The sequence below is a fragment of the Daphnia carinata genome, chromosome 2, assembly GCF_022539665.2.
Source record: "Daphnia carinata strain CSIRO-1 chromosome 2, CSIRO_AGI_Dcar_HiC_V3, whole genome shotgun sequence".
Classification (NCBI taxonomy): domain Eukaryota; kingdom Metazoa; phylum Arthropoda; class Branchiopoda; order Diplostraca; family Daphniidae; genus Daphnia; species Daphnia carinata.
The window spans coordinates 1,658,300-1,674,154 of record NC_081332.1 but is presented as its reverse complement, the minus strand read 5'-3'; the positions used below and the strand labels follow the sequence as shown (position 1 = coordinate 1,674,154).

The following is a 15,855-nucleotide window of genomic DNA, read 5'->3' as shown; positions in this document are numbered from 1 at the left end:
CGTTCTTTTTCATACGATAACTGAAAAGAAAAGCGAAATCAGCATCGAAAGGGAAAAGTCAATACCATGCGCTTTGGATAATTAAGCAATACACAAATTGCGTTACATTTCAAAATGTGGACTACAGTTGTTTGAAAGTCCGTAATGTAGAACACTGTAGGGAAAGCCCCGATGTTGGAGCCCTTTTCATTTGACCGGTGCAAAGATCAAACAGCAGGTCACACGCAACCACTTTTCCTTTCTTCAATCAATTTTGGAACAGTCGGATATGTGCCTTATTAGAACTTGGTAAAAGGTACCTGAAAAAAGAAAAGCACAGGGCGTTGCTCTGCGGTATATAAAGGCCAGCAAAATAGCAGAAAGGACATCAGTTAGCCAACTGTCTCAATCGCTCTATCAACTCCTCAACATGCAGGTAAAATTATCTGTGCATTCAAGCGGTTTAAAATTTTGTTTAATTCTAATCAAATACATTTTCCAATTATCAAGTTCGTCGTACTCACCGCCTTGATCGCTGTCGCCGCAGCCAATTCCGATTACCTTGGCCAAATTTCTTCAAATTCAAATTCCGCTTCCAATTTTCGTTCTTATTCACCTTCAACGTACGACGTCAAACAATACGTAAGTCCAATTCGTTTTTCTTTTATAAAGTCCACGCAATTTCTAAATAAACAATTGTTCATACAATAGCCTGCTCAGCCGTATTCATTCAACTGGGCTGTCTACGATGGTTACGGCAACGACTACGGCCACTATGAGAGCAGCGATAGCCAAGTAACCACCGGCAGTTATCGCGTCCTCCTTCCCGATGGTCGTGTTCAAATCGTCACCTACAAGGCTGACAGCTACGGATACACCGCTGATGTGAAATACGAAGGCGAGGCCAAATACCCCGCTCCATCCGCCTACACCGGCCAGGCTTACTCCGCACCTGTATTTACCTCTCAAGGTGTCACTGCTCCAGCTGTATCATCTCGTACTTACTCCGCACCAGTTTTTACCGGTCCTGTTGCTCCTGCTCGCGTTTTAACCACTTCATCTGTTACCGCCCCGGGTGCTAATTCGCGCACTTATTCCGCACCGGTCTTCGTTTCATCTGCTGGCCGCACTTCGGGAGCCAACTCGCGTACTTATTCCGGCCCAGTTCTCACCTCTTCCTCTGTCACGGCTCCAAGCGCTTCCTCCCGCACTTATTCCTCACCGGTCTTCACTTCTCCTGCGTCCTCATCTACCGTATTCACCTCGTCTTCGGTCGGCGGACCTGCCGCAGTTTCCCGCACTTACTCCGCACCAGTATTTACATCTGATGACTCCGCTTTTGGCCGTGTTTCCCAGATCGGCACTGGTCCGGGCACTGGATCCGTCCGCGTAACTTCCGGTAACGTTGCTCGCGACTACTAAGCGCCATACATTTTGAAAATGTAGATCTATATACATCAAAGAGATGTCAAATTAAATATCAAATAAAGAATATATATCAATAATAAAATATATGAAAAGCAAAGCTCCTGCGTTCTAATTCATTATAAAGCTGCAACAAAGAAAATGTACCATGTGATTAAGACAGTATAAAACTCTATTTTTCAACATCAATGCTAAAAAACTATATACCTCCGGTTATCTCGTGATCTCTGGCGATATTAGCAACAGCAATCCCCAGCTTAGAATATCGGTGCCTTATCCTTGAGGCAATTTGAAGGTTTGGTACTCCACCTGGTAATCTTTGGGTTGAGATACCAATATATTATTTGATCTAAACACCATACAAACCAAAGTAAGGTAATATGTTCTTGAATTTTACAAGCAATTGAAACGTTTAATGTGCAACAACGTCAATCATTATGGACATTATATTCACCTTATTTCATGTCGTACTTCTGGCAGGACTCGAACCCGCAATCCCCGGCTTAGGAGTCCGGTACCTTATCCTTTAAGCCACAGTAGCTATTCAATAATTTAAATGGCCTATTATGGATGAGCAATACGTGCACTTGGCATCTCATTAAAGCTTCTACGAAAGAAGACAGTTTAGCACAACGGCTTTCTGTGCGGTACATGAAACACGTATGAAAGTGGGTCATTATGACGTTTTCTTACATTGAGCGGTCAAAGTCAAAATGAACACCATGCCAAGTGTTTTCAGGGAATGGACATCTACTGCGGTTTTTCCGTTATATTAACGCGGTATCGACTTCTCTTCTCTTCATTTCAGACAATATCAATTATTCTGTGTAGAACATTCATGCATACCTCTTGCGGGACTTGAACCCGCAATCCCCGACATAGGGTGCAGTTGCCTTATCCTTTAGGCCACCAAGACACCGCTCGATTCAATTGGCATGAGATACGTTCATTTTTCCTGCGATAACTGCAACAAAAAACGAAATCAGCATTGGAAGACAAAAGTTAATATCATACTCTTTGGATAATTAAGCAATTCTGAATTTGCGTTACATTTCAAATTTTGGACTACATTTGTTTGAAAGTCCGTTATTTAAAACGTTGTGGGGAAAGCCCCGATGTTGCAACCCTTTTCATTTGACCGTTGCGAAAATCAAACTGCAGGTCAAACGAAAGCACTTTTCCTTTCTTCAGTAAATTTAGGAACAAACGGATATGGTCCTTATTAGAAGTTGGTAAAAGGCACCTGATAAAAGAAAAGTGCAGGGTGTTGTTCTGCGGTATATAAACGTCAGCAAAATAGCAGAAAGGACATCAGTTTGCCAATTGTCTCAATCGCTCTAACAACTTCTCAACATGCAGGTAAAATCACCTATGCAATTCAAACGGTTGAAAATTATTGTTTAATTCTAATGAAATGCGTTTCCCAATTTTGAAGTTCGTCGTACTCGCAGCGTTGGTCGCAGTCGCCGCAGCCAATTCCGAATACCTTGGCCAAATCTCTTCAGATTCCGCTTCCAATTTTCGTTCTTATTCACCTTCAACATACGTGGTCAAAGAATACGTAAGTCCAATTCGCTTTTCTCTTATGAATTCAAGGCAGTTTCTAAATAAACAATTGTCCATACAATAGCCTGCCCAGCCTTACTCATTCAACTGGGCCGTCTACGATGGTTACGGCAACGACTACGGACACACAGAGAGCAGTGACAGCAAAGTAACCACCGGCTCTTACCACGTCCTCTTGCCCGATGGTCGCGTTCAAATCGTCACCTACAAAGCTGACAGTTACGGATACACTGCTGATGTCAAGTACGAAGGCGAAGCCAAGTACCCCGCTCCATCCGCCTACTCCGGCCAGACTTACTCCGCACCTGTATTCACCTCTCAAGCTGTCACTGCTCCTGCTCTATCATCTCGTACTTACTCCACACCAGTTTTTACTGCTCCCGCTGCTCCAGCTCGTGTTTTCACCTCTTCATCTGTCACGGCTCCAGGTGCTATCTCGCGCACTTATTCCGCACCGGTCTTGACTTCTTCTGCTGGCCGCACTTCGGAAGCCAACACTCGTACGGTCACCGCTCCAGTTGCAGCTTCTCGCACTTACTCCGCACCCGTTTTCACCTCTTCTGGTGCCCCCGTTTCTGGTGACAACTCCCGCACTTATTCCGGCCAAATTTTCACGTCTTCGGGTGTCGCAGCACCTGTATTCACTTCCGATCCACGCACAGCTCCTGCCGTTTCCTCTCGTACTTATTCCGCACCAGTTATTACCGCTCCTGCTGTTGTTGTTCTCAACCCTACATCTGTCACGGCTCCAGGTGCTAACTCGCGCACTTATTCCGCCCCGGTCTTGACTTCTTCTTCTGGCCGCACTTCCGAAGCCAACTCTCGTACTTATTCTGGCCCTGTTCTCACTTCTTCATCAGTCACGGCTCCTGGCGCTTCCTCCCGCACTTATTCCGCACCGGTCTTCACTTCTCCTGCGTCCTCATCTACTGTATTCACCTCGTCTTCGGTCGGCGGTCCTGCTGCAGCTTCTCGCACTTACTCTGAACCACTTTTTACATCTGACGTCACCGCTTCTCGCCGTATTGCCCAGCCCAGCACTGCTCCGGCAACCGGATCCGTCCGCGTGGCTTCCAGTAACGTTGCTCGCGACTACTAAGCGCCATAAATCCTGCAAATATATCTATATATACGTCAAAGAGATGTCAAATTAAATACCAAATAGAGAATATATATCAACAATAAAATATATGAAAGCAAAACTTCCTAAGTACTAATTCATTATACAGCTGCAAGCTTGCAACAAAGAAATTGAGTCAAGTGACTGGAGCAAAGTAAGAGTCAATCAAGCAAGATCAATGCTAAGCCGTTACCTGAATAGAACTATACCTATGGCGGGACTCGAACCCGCAATCCCCGGCTTAGGAGGCCGGTGCCTTATCCATTAGGCCACAAAGGCTGTTTTAGACGGAAATGTCCTATTATGGGCTGAACGAAACGTGCACCTGGCATCTCATTAAATGTGCATGAAGTAATGCCATGTTCGTGGAAATCGCTTCCTGCGTGATAAGACAAACACAATAGAAAATGAGTCATCCTGCGTTTCCATACCTTTATCAACCAAGGTCAAGATGAACACCATGCCAAGTGTATTCAGGGTAATCTTATACGTTTGGTATTGTCCACGACGGTTGCATGCCACGTCGCAGTTTACAAGTTCAGCCGTCGAGGATTGGATTGGACGTTGTTTTCTCCTCGAATTCAAAATGAATAGAAATTAAAGCAATAATCTTCCGTAGCAAAGTATTTTAGATTGCATTGGCTTACTTGGAATCACACGATGCGCTTTCTTGATCGTCCTAAATAAGGAACAATGGATTTGGATTCCAAACAGTGTCAAAGTATAGTCTGACCAGCAATAAGTATTCTCCAGGCGGGGGTCGAGCTCGCGACCTCGGCATTACTTGCAATTAATAGATTTTAATCAACACATTCAGTTACTGTCTTATAAGTACCATGCGCTAACCAACTGCGCCACTAGAGACATCAAAAATCTTTCATTATTCATGGGCTACGTTACAAGTAACATTCATTAACAAACAATAAAGAACCTATGCTGGGTGATTACTTGGTAGCTATATGCAATATAGACAATCGGATATGCTATTTGCTTACGACAACTGCAAAGTGAAGCGAAATCAACATGGAAAGGGAAAAGTCAATACCATACTCTTTGGATAATTGAACTGGTCAGAAATTGCCTTTCATTTTCAAATTTGGGCTACGTTTGTTGGAAAGACCGTTATGTAGAACGCTTTGGGGAAAGCCCCGATGTTGGTGCACTTTTCATTTCGACCGTTGCAAGATCAATCAGCGGGTCAAACACAAACACTTTTCCTTTCTTCAATGAATATTGGAACAATCGGATACGTACCTTATTAGAAGTTGGTAAAAGGAACCTGAAAAAAGAAAAGCGCAGGGCGTTGCTCTGCGGTATATAAGGGCGAGCGAATAGCAGTAAGAGCATCAGTTAACCAACTGTCTCAATCGCTCAATCAACTTCTCAACATGCAGGTAAAACGATAAGTGCATTCAAACGGTTTAAAATTATTATTTAATTCTAATAAAATACTTCTCCCAATGTCAAGTTCGTCGTACTCGCCGCCTTGATCGCTGTCGCCGCAGCCAATTCCGAATACCTTGGCCAAACTTCTTCAAATTCCGCTTCCAATTTCCGTTCTTATTCACCTTCAACGTACGAGGTCAAGGAATACGTAAGTATTATTGGCTTTTCTTTTATGAATTCAAAGCAGTATCTAAATGAACAATTGCCTCTTCCATAGCCCGCCCAGCCTTACTCATTCAACTGGGCTGTCTACGATGGTTACGGCAACGACTACGGCCACTATGAGAGCAGTGACAGCAAAGTAACCACCGGCAGTTACCGTGTCCTCCTTCCCGATGGGCGCGTTCAAATCGTAACGTACAGAGATGATGGCTACGGATATATTGCTGATGTCAAGTACGAAGGTGAAGCCAAGTACCCCGCTCCATCCGCCTACTCCGGACAGGCTTACTCCGCACCTGTATTCACCTCTCAAGTTGTCACTGCTCCAGCTGTATCATCTCGTACTTACTCCGCACCAGTTGTTACCGGTCCTGTTGCTCCTACTCGCGTTTTAACCACTTCATCTGTTACCGCTCCGGGTGCTAACTCGCGCACTTATTCCGCACCAGTCTTCACTTCACCTGCTTTCACCGCTCCTCAAGCCATCTCTCGTACGGTCGTCGCTCCAGCTGTAGCTTCTCGCACTTACTCCGCACCCGTTTTCACCTCTCCTGTTGCCAGCGTTTCTAGTGACAACTCCCGCAGTTATTCCGGCCCAGTTTTAACATCCTTGGGTGTCACAGCACCTGTAATCACTTCCGTCCCAATCACAGCTCCTGCTACATCATCTCGCACTTACACCGCGCCAGTTTTTACCGGTCCTGCTGTTGTTCTCAACTCTGGATCTGTCACAGCTCCAGGTGCTAACTCCCGCACGTATTCCGCCCCGGTCTTGACTTCTTCTGCTGGCCGCACTTCGGGAGCCAACTCTCGTACTTATTCCAGCCCTGTTCTCACCTCTTCGTCTGTCACAGCTCCAGGCGCTCCTTCCCGCACTTATTCCGCACCGGTCTTCACTTCTCCTTCGTCCTCATCTAATGTATTCACCTCGTCTTCGGTCACTGCTCCTGCTGCAGCTTCTCGTACGTACTCTGCACCAGTTTTTACAGCTGATGACTCCGCTTTTGGCCGTGTTTCCCAGACCGTCACTGCTCCTGGCACTGGATCCGTCTACACGACTTCCGGTAACGTTGCTCGCGACTACTAAGTGCCACAAATCCTGCAAATATATCTATATACATCAAAGAGATGTCAAATTAAATATCAAATCAAGAATATATATCAACAATAAAATATATAAAAACAAATCTACGGTGTTCTTATTCATTACACAGCTGTAACAACGAATATGTGCGAAGAGGCTAATACAGTCTAAGACTATACATCATCAATCCTTTACATCTATTTCCTTCGTGAATACCTCTGGCGGGATTCGAACCCGCAATCCCCGGCTTAGGAGGCCAGTGCCTTATCCATGTGGCCACAAAGGCACTTGCAATACCATTTGGCTTGAAAAATTTTTCGCTTTTCCTTGCGTAATTACTATTTATTCATTTTCATTTAATTCCTTTGTACAACACCATGGAGAAACATGGAGTAGGACGTACTCATCTTCTTTTAACAGTGGTCAACAAAATACCACAGTGACATCACGGGCCGAAACTACGGTTGACCATAAACAAAAGGACGCGAACTGTATCCCAGAAAGATCTTGCAAACCCTAACCGAAATCCCTTTCATGGTCCAGGTAACTAATCGAAATTTAAACCATTCATTTTGCTTACCTGTTGAATTCTCTGATTATCTTCTTAATTACTTGATCTTCAACTCGGCAGACCAAAGGCTCAGCCACATCCTCAAATCTCTCTACGCTTTACATCTATACATCCAAGTTGTTTCTCTGTCGCTGTCTAGCGACGGACTGAACTGTTCGAACAGGACACGATAGAAAAACTTCGAAAAAAACAAAATGAATCGAATGCTGCAACTGTGGGAAGGGAGAGCTATCACCTGTTCAGCTGTTTCTCACATTCTACTGGAAGCAGATAAAACTGAAACGACTAATGACACTCTCGAAACCAGGTGGGCAGGGTAAGAAAGAGAGCAACGCTTCACTTGTTAAAAACCTTTTTTCTTACCCTGAATACTCATTATATTTTACATAATCTAAATTCAGTTAAATTGATTTGTTCTATATAGAATCCTTAGAAAGACGGGGATATACGTCGTTCATTGCTATTATCGATGCTGAATAAGAAAACGATGACTCGCTATCTCACTTGTTGAACTAGAAATAGAATTTCTTAGGGATTTCTCTCGTTACAGTTTTAGCTTTTTTGTTCAAATGCATTTTGTGAATACACTTTCGCAATGCGCAGGTCTCTCTTTTCTGTCGTGTCCTTCATAACGCACGTGTCGATCTGTTTCAAGATCGTGCGTACCAGGGATCTACTGGCACCGGCCAAAGACGATACACGCAGAGAAAGTAGTGATGGGATCCGGGAGAGGGAATTGCACAATAAAAAAATAATAGGCGTTACACCTATCCAATTCCTATTTTTGTTTTGCTTTAAACTGTAGGTATCTAGGTTTGATTTTGCTCCGCCTACCGTCATGGATTGGTATAAATGATGGAACAGCCCACCACAGTTCGTCACAAACACATCCGCAGCTTCAACAAACAAGACAAACGTTCGTGCAAGATACATCGTCTTAATTCCAGAGAACAATGGCAGCCAATTTCAAAGTAAGCACGATATTATTAAAATAAGCAAGATTTCGAATTGATTTCTGTTTTCTTTCTGGCGTTGCAGATTACATTGCTTTTCGTAGCTTTGATGCTCGTCGCTATGGCAATGGCGACAAAAGTCAAATTATATTATGGCCATGGTGGTTATGGAGGATATGGCGGATATGGTGGGTATGGCGGATATGGCGGATATGGTGGATATGGTGGATATGGAGGATATGGTGGATATGGACATGGATACAGCAACGGATATGGAGGTAAAAAATACGTCATTCTACTAAAGTTATTTCAAATGTTATAACACACAACGTTATGGCATAGGATATGGACCCAGTTACTACGGCGGATACGGCTACTGAAATACCTACAACCAAACATGTAACATTTTGTATTGACGAACGCGACATTGCCTTGATAGTAGAACCATGTACCCAGCTTACCCATTTTCACCAATAAACGCAATCTTTAAAAACAAATGTATAACTCGATTTGATTTGGAAGAAACATCAGCAAACGTAAACATCAGTTTCAATTCAGTAATCCAAAACGAATTCTCCAGGCGAGGCTCGAACTCGCGACCTCGGCATTACTTCCATCCATGGCAATTAGTTAGTTACTGTCTTATAAGTACCTTGCGCTAACCAACTGCGCCACTGGAGACACGTACATGTTGTTTTACAGATGAAAACCATCATTCCTTATGTAGAAATTATGCAAAGCAATGAGCTTAAGAAGCAAATAGATCAGCTTTCCGCTTTCAATGAACGACTGACATGAGACTGCTATTTACAGCAGCTACAATCAAAACCACAGATAACGTTCATCGTGAATACACGGATAATTCACGGGTAGCCTCTACCTCTAGCGGGAATCGAACCCACAATACTCGGCTGGAGGAGGCCGGTGCCTTATCCATTAGGCCACAGAGGCTTAATTACCAAAATTCAATGTATGTCGAGATCAACATAGGGCCTATCAATGCCCAGTTTTGCAATTTAACATACCGCACTGAACGTGAAAAGCAGCGTGAAAGGATCTTTTCCCCACCTTATGGCAGCTGGAAGACCCGATGGACTTGTCCCGTAAGTTAAAGAAGGTGAAGATGAAGAAAGATTAGCAAAGAGATGTCGAGTCTGTCAACTAGAGTTGGCTCTGTTCTGGCTCGATACATACAGCAATGGTCAAACGAAACGAGGACAAACGCAAGGATAAGAGAGATAGATAAAGCGGAATATAATGGGCAGTGTGACGTAACAAACTTATGTCTTCTTACTATTTGGGTCGACTTCCAAAGAGCTAATGACACTAAGCAAAACAAGAAAAAGGTAGAGTAAGAAACTAAAGGAAAAATGTTCACCAGGGGAAGAGTGCGGTAATTCACCTTCAATATCTCCCAATGACGAATGAAAATTATGGAAATACTGAGAAAATTACGAAATCTATTTAGTTCACTTTCTATAACGTGAACGAGAAAATGCGTAGCTATTTAATGGGCGAATACTTGTGTTACGTCAATTACCATGCGAACATCTGTTCTCCTTCGCAGAATCAGCGCACCGAGACGAGGTTAACTCTAAACAAAACGACACTTAACTTGCCTTTTTCTTCACTAAAATGTTCGTTCTTTTTTTCAGGGATTCCCCTGTTAACCGACAAGCGATAAATTTTAATAGCAAACTCTCTCGTCTTGGCAATTCCCCTTTCACTAGTGTTCTCCGGCGCCCACTTAATTTCAAGAGCACTCGTACCACTAAACTCCAGGCACGGCGCGTGGTACATCTTGGCGACGACACTGTCAAGCAAATTGCTCAGAAGAGAAAATGTACAAGTCAGGTCATAGATGTAAAATAGAAATGAAGGACAAACAACCCCATTGGACTGCAGCAACAAGGTGCGCCCTCTGTAATCGATTCATTTTGAAATTGCTGAATAGCTAGTATGTAACCTTCGCAGTTCTAGATGTAGGGCTGCCGTCAGTATCGATTCGCAGGTTTCAAATACACCGCATCTATCCGATTATTTTTTTTTCTTTAGCTCTGCCCATACCGTCGAGGAATCGGTATAAAAGCCCGTGCGTTCAAACTGGTTCGTCACAATTTCGTCTAAGAAGATAACACTCGCACAAAGAGACTGTCCCAGTTCTTCAACACGATGGCAGTTAATTTCAAAGTACGTTTTTGTTATAATTATTGAATATTTCTAATGCAAATAAAATAAGTGTTCCATGTGATGTAGTGTATGCAATCTACCTGTTTTCCTTTGCCGTATTGTGTAGATCACGTTGCTTGTGGTTGTATTGATGATCGTCGCTGTGGCAATGGCGACAAAAGTCAAATTATATTATGGCCATGGTGGTTATGGAGGCTACGGTGGATACGGAAGCTACGGTGGATATAGTGGATATGGCGGATATGGCTATCCATATGGAGGTATTATTTTGGCTGTTGTTTACTATACTATAAGCAATTATTAACATTATAGTAAAGGTATTAATTTTAAAATGGATAATGTATTGTTGAATCTACAGGCTATGGCGCTGGATACGGACATGGCTATTACAGCGGATACGGCTATTGATGAACGAACACTTTTGTTTTGAAAATTATGATGAGCTTACACTCGTTTATATATCTGTATGGACACACCCGGCAGGCATATACATTGCAATTTTTTCAAGTGAAGCATGGTAAATCGATTCCACTATACGGAATGAATCTATTTTAATGAAAATGTCACGAATAAGAACAATTTCCAAGTACTATTAAGGGCATGGTGGCAGTTGGATGAAATGCATCAGCACTTACCTGTCTGTTTCGACCTAAATAATCGCTAGAATTTTCGTATCTTCCCTACAAAACTAAGCTTGCTTTTAAATGAATTTGGTTTAACCCTCGGTACTGTTCTACGTGGATTGCTTGTTAACGTTTTCTAACATCGAAACATTTCGGGACGTTAACTGAATAAACCTCGAGTCTGTATACTCATTTCAAGGATAACTATGATCCTTACTAGTCGGGACACCAGAATATACTGGATAGGCTCTAGAGCGTTTGACGATGGCCATCAATAAGGCCACACACAGACAGGCGATCAAAAGAAGCCCAAAGGCTGCAACCAACAACGAGGTGACGGAAAGCCCGATTGATTCACATTGATGATATCTCTTGTTTCATATCCGGCGGGTCCTTCCAAATTATTCCTAGCCAGCATAGCTAATTTGTCTGGTACAAAGAAAGCGACCACGTTGGAGACTTGCCCAACCTTTCCAGCTTTGTCCACTGCCCGTAGTGTCACGTAATAAGGTCGGTCCAGATCGATATCGGATAGCAAGAAGGTAGCCGTTTGCAAGGAGCCAGCTTCGATGGGTTCGAGTGAACCGGCCACGAGATCATCTTCTTTGATGGCGGAGCGCTTCTTGCGAGCAGAATATTCATCGTCAAAGTTGTAGTTTATCACGTAGTCCGGCGTGTCTGAATACCTCAGTACATAATAAGCAACTGCGCATTCAAGAGATACGCGCAGGACAATTATAAACACTTCGATTAGATAAAGGAAATGAATACGAAAAATGTACCAGTGCCATAATCGAGATCGTCACCGGGAGCAGTCCATTTCATATCCATCATGATGTGTCCCTCTGTTTCATCAACTAACGTGACAGAAAGATCCCTGATTTCACTTGGTGGATAAGCATCGTAACTCGACACGGGTATTTCCACCTATCACAACAAATTCATCAATCAATTGAAGAATCTAGAATTCAATGAACAGCTCAAAAAAATAAGTAAAACCTGAAACGATCCACCAGAAACGATGCGAGTAAAAGCGGCCAGAGGAGTCCCTGCGCCGTTTTCATGAATTAAATTACCTGCACATTAAAACAAAGAACGAGGCAGTCAATCAAAAATTGTTGCATATCAAAGAGATAGGGTGTTCTTCGTACCGCGAAGCTGAGGGCTGGCAGAGCCAAAAAAGCCTGAACTCTGGACAGTGTCTTCATTGCTAATCACATGGCATTTGACCGTGTACCGACCCTTCTGAGTGGCGTTGGTGTAATACCTGGAATAAACGCCATCATTGGCCTCAGTGTCGGCATTGACGCCATTGTCCAGCAGCTCCAGAATTTCCGACTCACCGTTGGGTTTCACCAAAAAAGCTCTTCCCAATTCAGTTGGCAAGTTAATTTAAAACATAATTAAAAATAAATCGACTACGAAAATTACCTGACCGTGGCTCCAACAACCGCATTCGATCCAGTCGTCACCTCAGCGCGAACTGGAATTGTGTTCTTACCGGCGTTTTTAATATCAGCTAATAAAACCAACAAGAGCAGGCAACTACTAAATGTGTAAAGGATGATTCAAATCGTAAACGTCCAGTACGTACCTTGCGGGACCCAGCATTTAGTTTTGATTGGTGTCGTAACGTTTGGACGCATCTGCGCTATAACAGTGACTAATAACAATTCAAACTGCTCGCTGCTTAACTTGACGTTGAGGGACCAATTTCCGATCTACGAACCAGTTCGATTTTTAACTTGAAAAAATAAACAAGCAGCAATTCTTCAATTTGTGTTATTACCATCGCCAAGTCTACGGTGACCGAAGCTGTGGTCGTTTCATACTCAACCTCGCTGAAGACAGTACCATCAGGTGCGGTCAGTTCCATCGACTCTAAATTTGCTAGTTCCTCTAGATTGAAAACGCTCAATTTCAAATTGCGTTGGCGTTGCCGTCGGATCAACAACGAAATCGTCATTGATCTCCGTTTCTGATTCCTCTGCCGTGAATGTTTGGCATCTCGTTAAAGCTTCTATGAAAGAATACCGTTTCGCACAACCTCTTTCTGTGCGGTAGATTTTCGTTTTCTTACCTTGATCGATAAAAGTCAAAATGAACACCAGGCCAAGTGTTTTCAGGGAAAGCAGATCTCTTTTGTTTTTCCAGGAAGGAATGGAGGCCACTTTGAAGCTTACAAGTTTAATCGTCGAGAAATCAATTGGACGTTATCGCTCCCTGAATTCAAAAGAAATAGAAGTTTACGTGTAAAAATTGACTACGTTACATTACTTTAGATGACCAATTGCTTACCTGTAATCATATGATAGTCTCCATTTATTGTTCTAGCTACTTGGCCAAACAAACTCAGCTGTCAGACACTTTCAAGATGTGTACCGAACAACAGTTGCAAAAGATTCTCCAGGCGAGGATCGAACTCGCGACCTCGGCATAGCTTGCAATCATATCATCCTTAATCAGCACATTCAGTTACTGTCGTATAAGTACCATGCGCTAACCAACTGCGCCACTGGAGACAAGTACCTACCATTTCATACTTAACCGAATGACTAGTAACATTTGAAAAGAAATCATTGAGTAGCGATTACTTGATAAATAAACTAGACCTTATTAACGTATCGTGTAAGATCCTATTAGTGTCGGTAATTAACAATTGAAATCAATTATCAGCTTCGTGAATACCTCTTGCGGGACTTGAACCCGCAATCCCCGACTTAGGAGGCCGGTGCCTTATCCTTTAGGCCACAAAGGCACTGCTCAATACAGTTGGCTTAGAATTCGTCCATTTTTGATACGATAACTGCAACAAAAAGTGAAATCAACAAACAAAGGGAAAAGCCAACACCATAATCTTTGAATAATTAAACAGTTAAGAAATCGCGTTACATTTAAAAATGTAGACCGCATTTGTTGGAAAGTCCGAAATATAGAACACTGTAGGGAAAGAACCCGATGTTAGGGCACTTTTCATTTGACCGTTGCAAAGATCAAACAACAGGTCAGATACGAACACTTTTCCTTTCATTAATCAATTGTGGAACAATCGGATGTATTCTTAATTAGACCTTGGTAAAAGGCATCTGAAGAAAGAAAAGCGCAGGGTAGTTGCGCTGAGGTATATAAGGGCGAACGAACAGCAGTAAGAGCATCAGTTAGCCACCAGTCTCAATCGCTCTATCAACTCCTCAACATGCAGGTAAAATTACCTGTGCATTCCAAATATTTAAAATTATTGTTCAATTCTAATCAGTTACATTTTTCAATTCTCAAGTTCTTCGTACTCACCGCCTTGATCGCTGTAGCCGCAGCCAATTCCGCCTATCCCGACTCAACTTATCCAGTTCCATCTTACCAAAGGCCATCTTATTTACCTTCGACGTACGAGGTCAAGGAATACGTAAGTCCAATTTGCGTTTCTTTTATCAGTTTCAAAGCAGTTTCTATATGAACAATTGCTCATTTAATAGCCCGCCCAGCCATACGCTTTCAACTGGGCCGTCTACGATGGTTACGGCAACGACTACGGCCACTATGAGACCAGCGACAGCAAAGTAACCACCGGCAATTACCGCGTCCTCCTCCCCGATGGCCGTGTTCAAACCGTAACGTACAAAGATGATGGCTACGGATACGTTGCTGATGTCAAGTACGAAGGTGAAGCCAAGATCCCCGCTCCAGCCCACTACTCAGCCCAGGCTTACTCCGCACCTGTATTCACCTCTCAAGTTGTCACCGCTCCAGCTGTATCATCTCGTACTTACTCCGCACCAGTTGTTACCGGTCCTGCTGGTCCTGCCCGCGTTTTAACCACTTCATCTGTTACGGCTCCAGGTGCTAACTCACGCACTTATTCCGCACCGGTCTTCGTTTCTTCTGCTGGCCGCACTTCGGGAGCCACCACTCGTACCCATTCCGGCGATGTATTCACCTCGTCTTCGGTCGTCGCTCCAGTTGCAGCTTCTCGCACTTACTCCGCACCCGTTTTCACCTCTCCTGGTGCCAGCATTTCTGGGGACGCCTCCCGCATTTACTCCGGCCAAGTTTTCACGTCTTCGGGAGTCACAGCACCTGTAATCACTTCCGTTCCGATCACAGCTCCTGCTGTATCATCTCGTACTTACTCCGCACCAGTTGTTACCGGCCCTGCTGGTTCTGCTCGCGTTTTAACCGCTTCATCTGTTACCGCCCCGGGTGCCAACTCCCGCACGTATTCCGCACCGGTCTTCACTTCTCCTTCGTCCTCATCTACGGTATTCACCTCGTCTTCAGTCGGCGGTCCTGCTGGAACTTCTCGTACTTACTCCGCACCAGTTTTTACCTCTGATGACTCCGCTTTTGGCCGTGTTTCCCAGACCGGCACTGCCCCGGGCACTGGATCCGTCTTCATCACTTCGGGTAACGTTGCTCGCGACTACTAAGCGCCACACGTTCTGGAATACATATCTATATACATCACAGAGATGTCAAATGAAATATCAAATAAAAAATATAATATATCAATAATAAAATATATGAAAACAAAGTTCCTGTGTACCTATTCATTAGATAGTTGTATGAATATGTGTCAAACAAAATCACAGATCAAAGGCTCAGCCACATGCCCAATTCTCTCTACGCTGCACAACTACATCCACGTTGTTTCTAGGTCTCTGTCTAGCGATGGACTCAGGCGTTTTGAACAACTGGAACCAAATGCTGAAACTGTGGGAAGGGAGAGCTATCACTTGTTC

General features: G+C 43.6%; 4 protein-coding genes, 2 long non-coding RNA genes and 3 other non-coding genes across 11 annotated transcripts; 4 read left to right on the top strand and 5 right to left on the bottom strand.

Annotated features, from left to right (window-relative positions):
- Nucleotides 1-143: 143 nt before the first annotated feature.
- LOC130686073 (uncharacterized) lies at nucleotides 144-2,763 on the bottom strand. 2 transcript variants are annotated; one of them, XR_008999800.2, is made up of 5 exons: nucleotides 2,455-2,763; nucleotides 2,098-2,368; nucleotides 1,859-2,011; nucleotides 1,612-1,753; nucleotides 144-1,427 (listed from the first exon to the last, which is right to left on the bottom strand). It is a non-coding gene; the product is annotated as an uncharacterized LOC130686073 (long non-coding RNA). The 2 variants fall into 2 exon arrangements; XR_008999801.2 differs by having other exon boundaries at nucleotides 1,612-1,721.
- Nucleotides 2,764-4,296: 1,533 nt separating this feature from the next.
- On the bottom strand, nucleotides 4,297-4,369 carry Trnar-ccu (transfer RNA arginine (anticodon CCU)). The gene has a single exon. It is a non-coding gene; the product is annotated as a tRNA-Arg (tRNA).
- Nucleotides 4,370-5,478: 1,109 nt separating this feature from the next.
- Nucleotides 5,479-6,785, top strand: LOC130686163 (cuticle protein-like). Its single transcript, XM_057509454.1, has 3 exons — nucleotides 5,479-5,484; nucleotides 5,559-5,684; nucleotides 5,754-6,785. The coding sequence occupies exons 1-3, from the start codon at nucleotides 5,479-5,481 to the stop codon at nucleotides 6,783-6,785; spliced, it is 1,164 nt and encodes a 387-aa protein (XP_057365437.1).
- A 1,441-nt stretch (nucleotides 6,786-8,226) lies between these two features.
- Nucleotides 8,227-8,803, top strand: LOC130686056 (neuropeptide-like protein 31). The gene is made up of 3 exons (XM_057509350.2): nucleotides 8,227-8,324; nucleotides 8,392-8,584; nucleotides 8,649-8,803. Exons 1-3 carry the CDS (start codon nucleotides 8,307-8,309, stop codon nucleotides 8,684-8,686), a joined length of 249 nt encoding a protein of 82 aa, XP_057365333.1. The 5' UTR covers nucleotides 8,227-8,306; the 3' UTR covers nucleotides 8,687-8,803.
- A 75-nt stretch (nucleotides 8,804-8,878) lies between these two features.
- Trnai-uau (transfer RNA isoleucine (anticodon UAU)) lies at nucleotides 8,879-8,987 on the bottom strand. Its single transcript has 2 exons — nucleotides 8,950-8,987; nucleotides 8,879-8,914 (listed from the first exon to the last, which is right to left on the bottom strand). It is a non-coding gene; the product is annotated as a tRNA-Ile (tRNA).
- Nucleotides 8,988-10,362: 1,375 nt separating this feature from the next.
- LOC130686057 (uncharacterized) lies at nucleotides 10,363-11,008 on the top strand. 2 transcript variants are annotated; one of them, XR_008999798.2, is made up of 3 exons: nucleotides 10,363-10,496; nucleotides 10,603-10,756; nucleotides 10,855-11,008. It is a non-coding gene; the product is annotated as an uncharacterized LOC130686057 (long non-coding RNA). The 2 variants fall into 2 exon arrangements; XR_009420560.1 differs by having other exon boundaries at nucleotides 10,482-10,496; nucleotides 10,563-10,756.
- LOC130686054 (calcium-activated chloride channel regulator 4-like) lies at nucleotides 10,817-13,636 on the bottom strand. The gene is made up of 9 exons (XM_057509348.2): nucleotides 13,418-13,636; nucleotides 13,200-13,342; nucleotides 12,909-13,139; nucleotides 12,714-12,840; nucleotides 12,551-12,638; nucleotides 12,271-12,485; nucleotides 12,119-12,195; nucleotides 11,902-12,046; nucleotides 10,817-11,824 (listed from the first exon to the last, which is right to left on the bottom strand). Exons 3-9 carry the CDS (start codon nucleotides 13,083-13,085, stop codon nucleotides 11,418-11,420), a joined length of 1,236 nt encoding a protein of 411 aa, XP_057365331.1. The 5' UTR covers nucleotides 13,086-13,139; nucleotides 13,200-13,342; nucleotides 13,418-13,636; the 3' UTR covers nucleotides 10,817-11,417.
- On the bottom strand, nucleotides 13,522-13,641 carry Trnai-uau (transfer RNA isoleucine (anticodon UAU)). Its single transcript has 2 exons — nucleotides 13,604-13,641; nucleotides 13,522-13,557 (listed from the first exon to the last, which is right to left on the bottom strand). It is a non-coding gene; the product is annotated as a tRNA-Ile (tRNA).
- Nucleotides 13,642-14,315: 674 nt separating this feature from the next.
- Nucleotides 14,316-15,543, top strand: LOC130686162 (uncharacterized). The gene is made up of 3 exons (XM_059494123.1): nucleotides 14,316-14,321; nucleotides 14,376-14,522; nucleotides 14,593-15,543. Exons 1-3 carry the CDS (start codon nucleotides 14,316-14,318, stop codon nucleotides 15,541-15,543), a joined length of 1,104 nt encoding a protein of 367 aa, XP_059350106.1.
- Nucleotides 15,544-15,855: the final 312 nt, after the last annotated feature.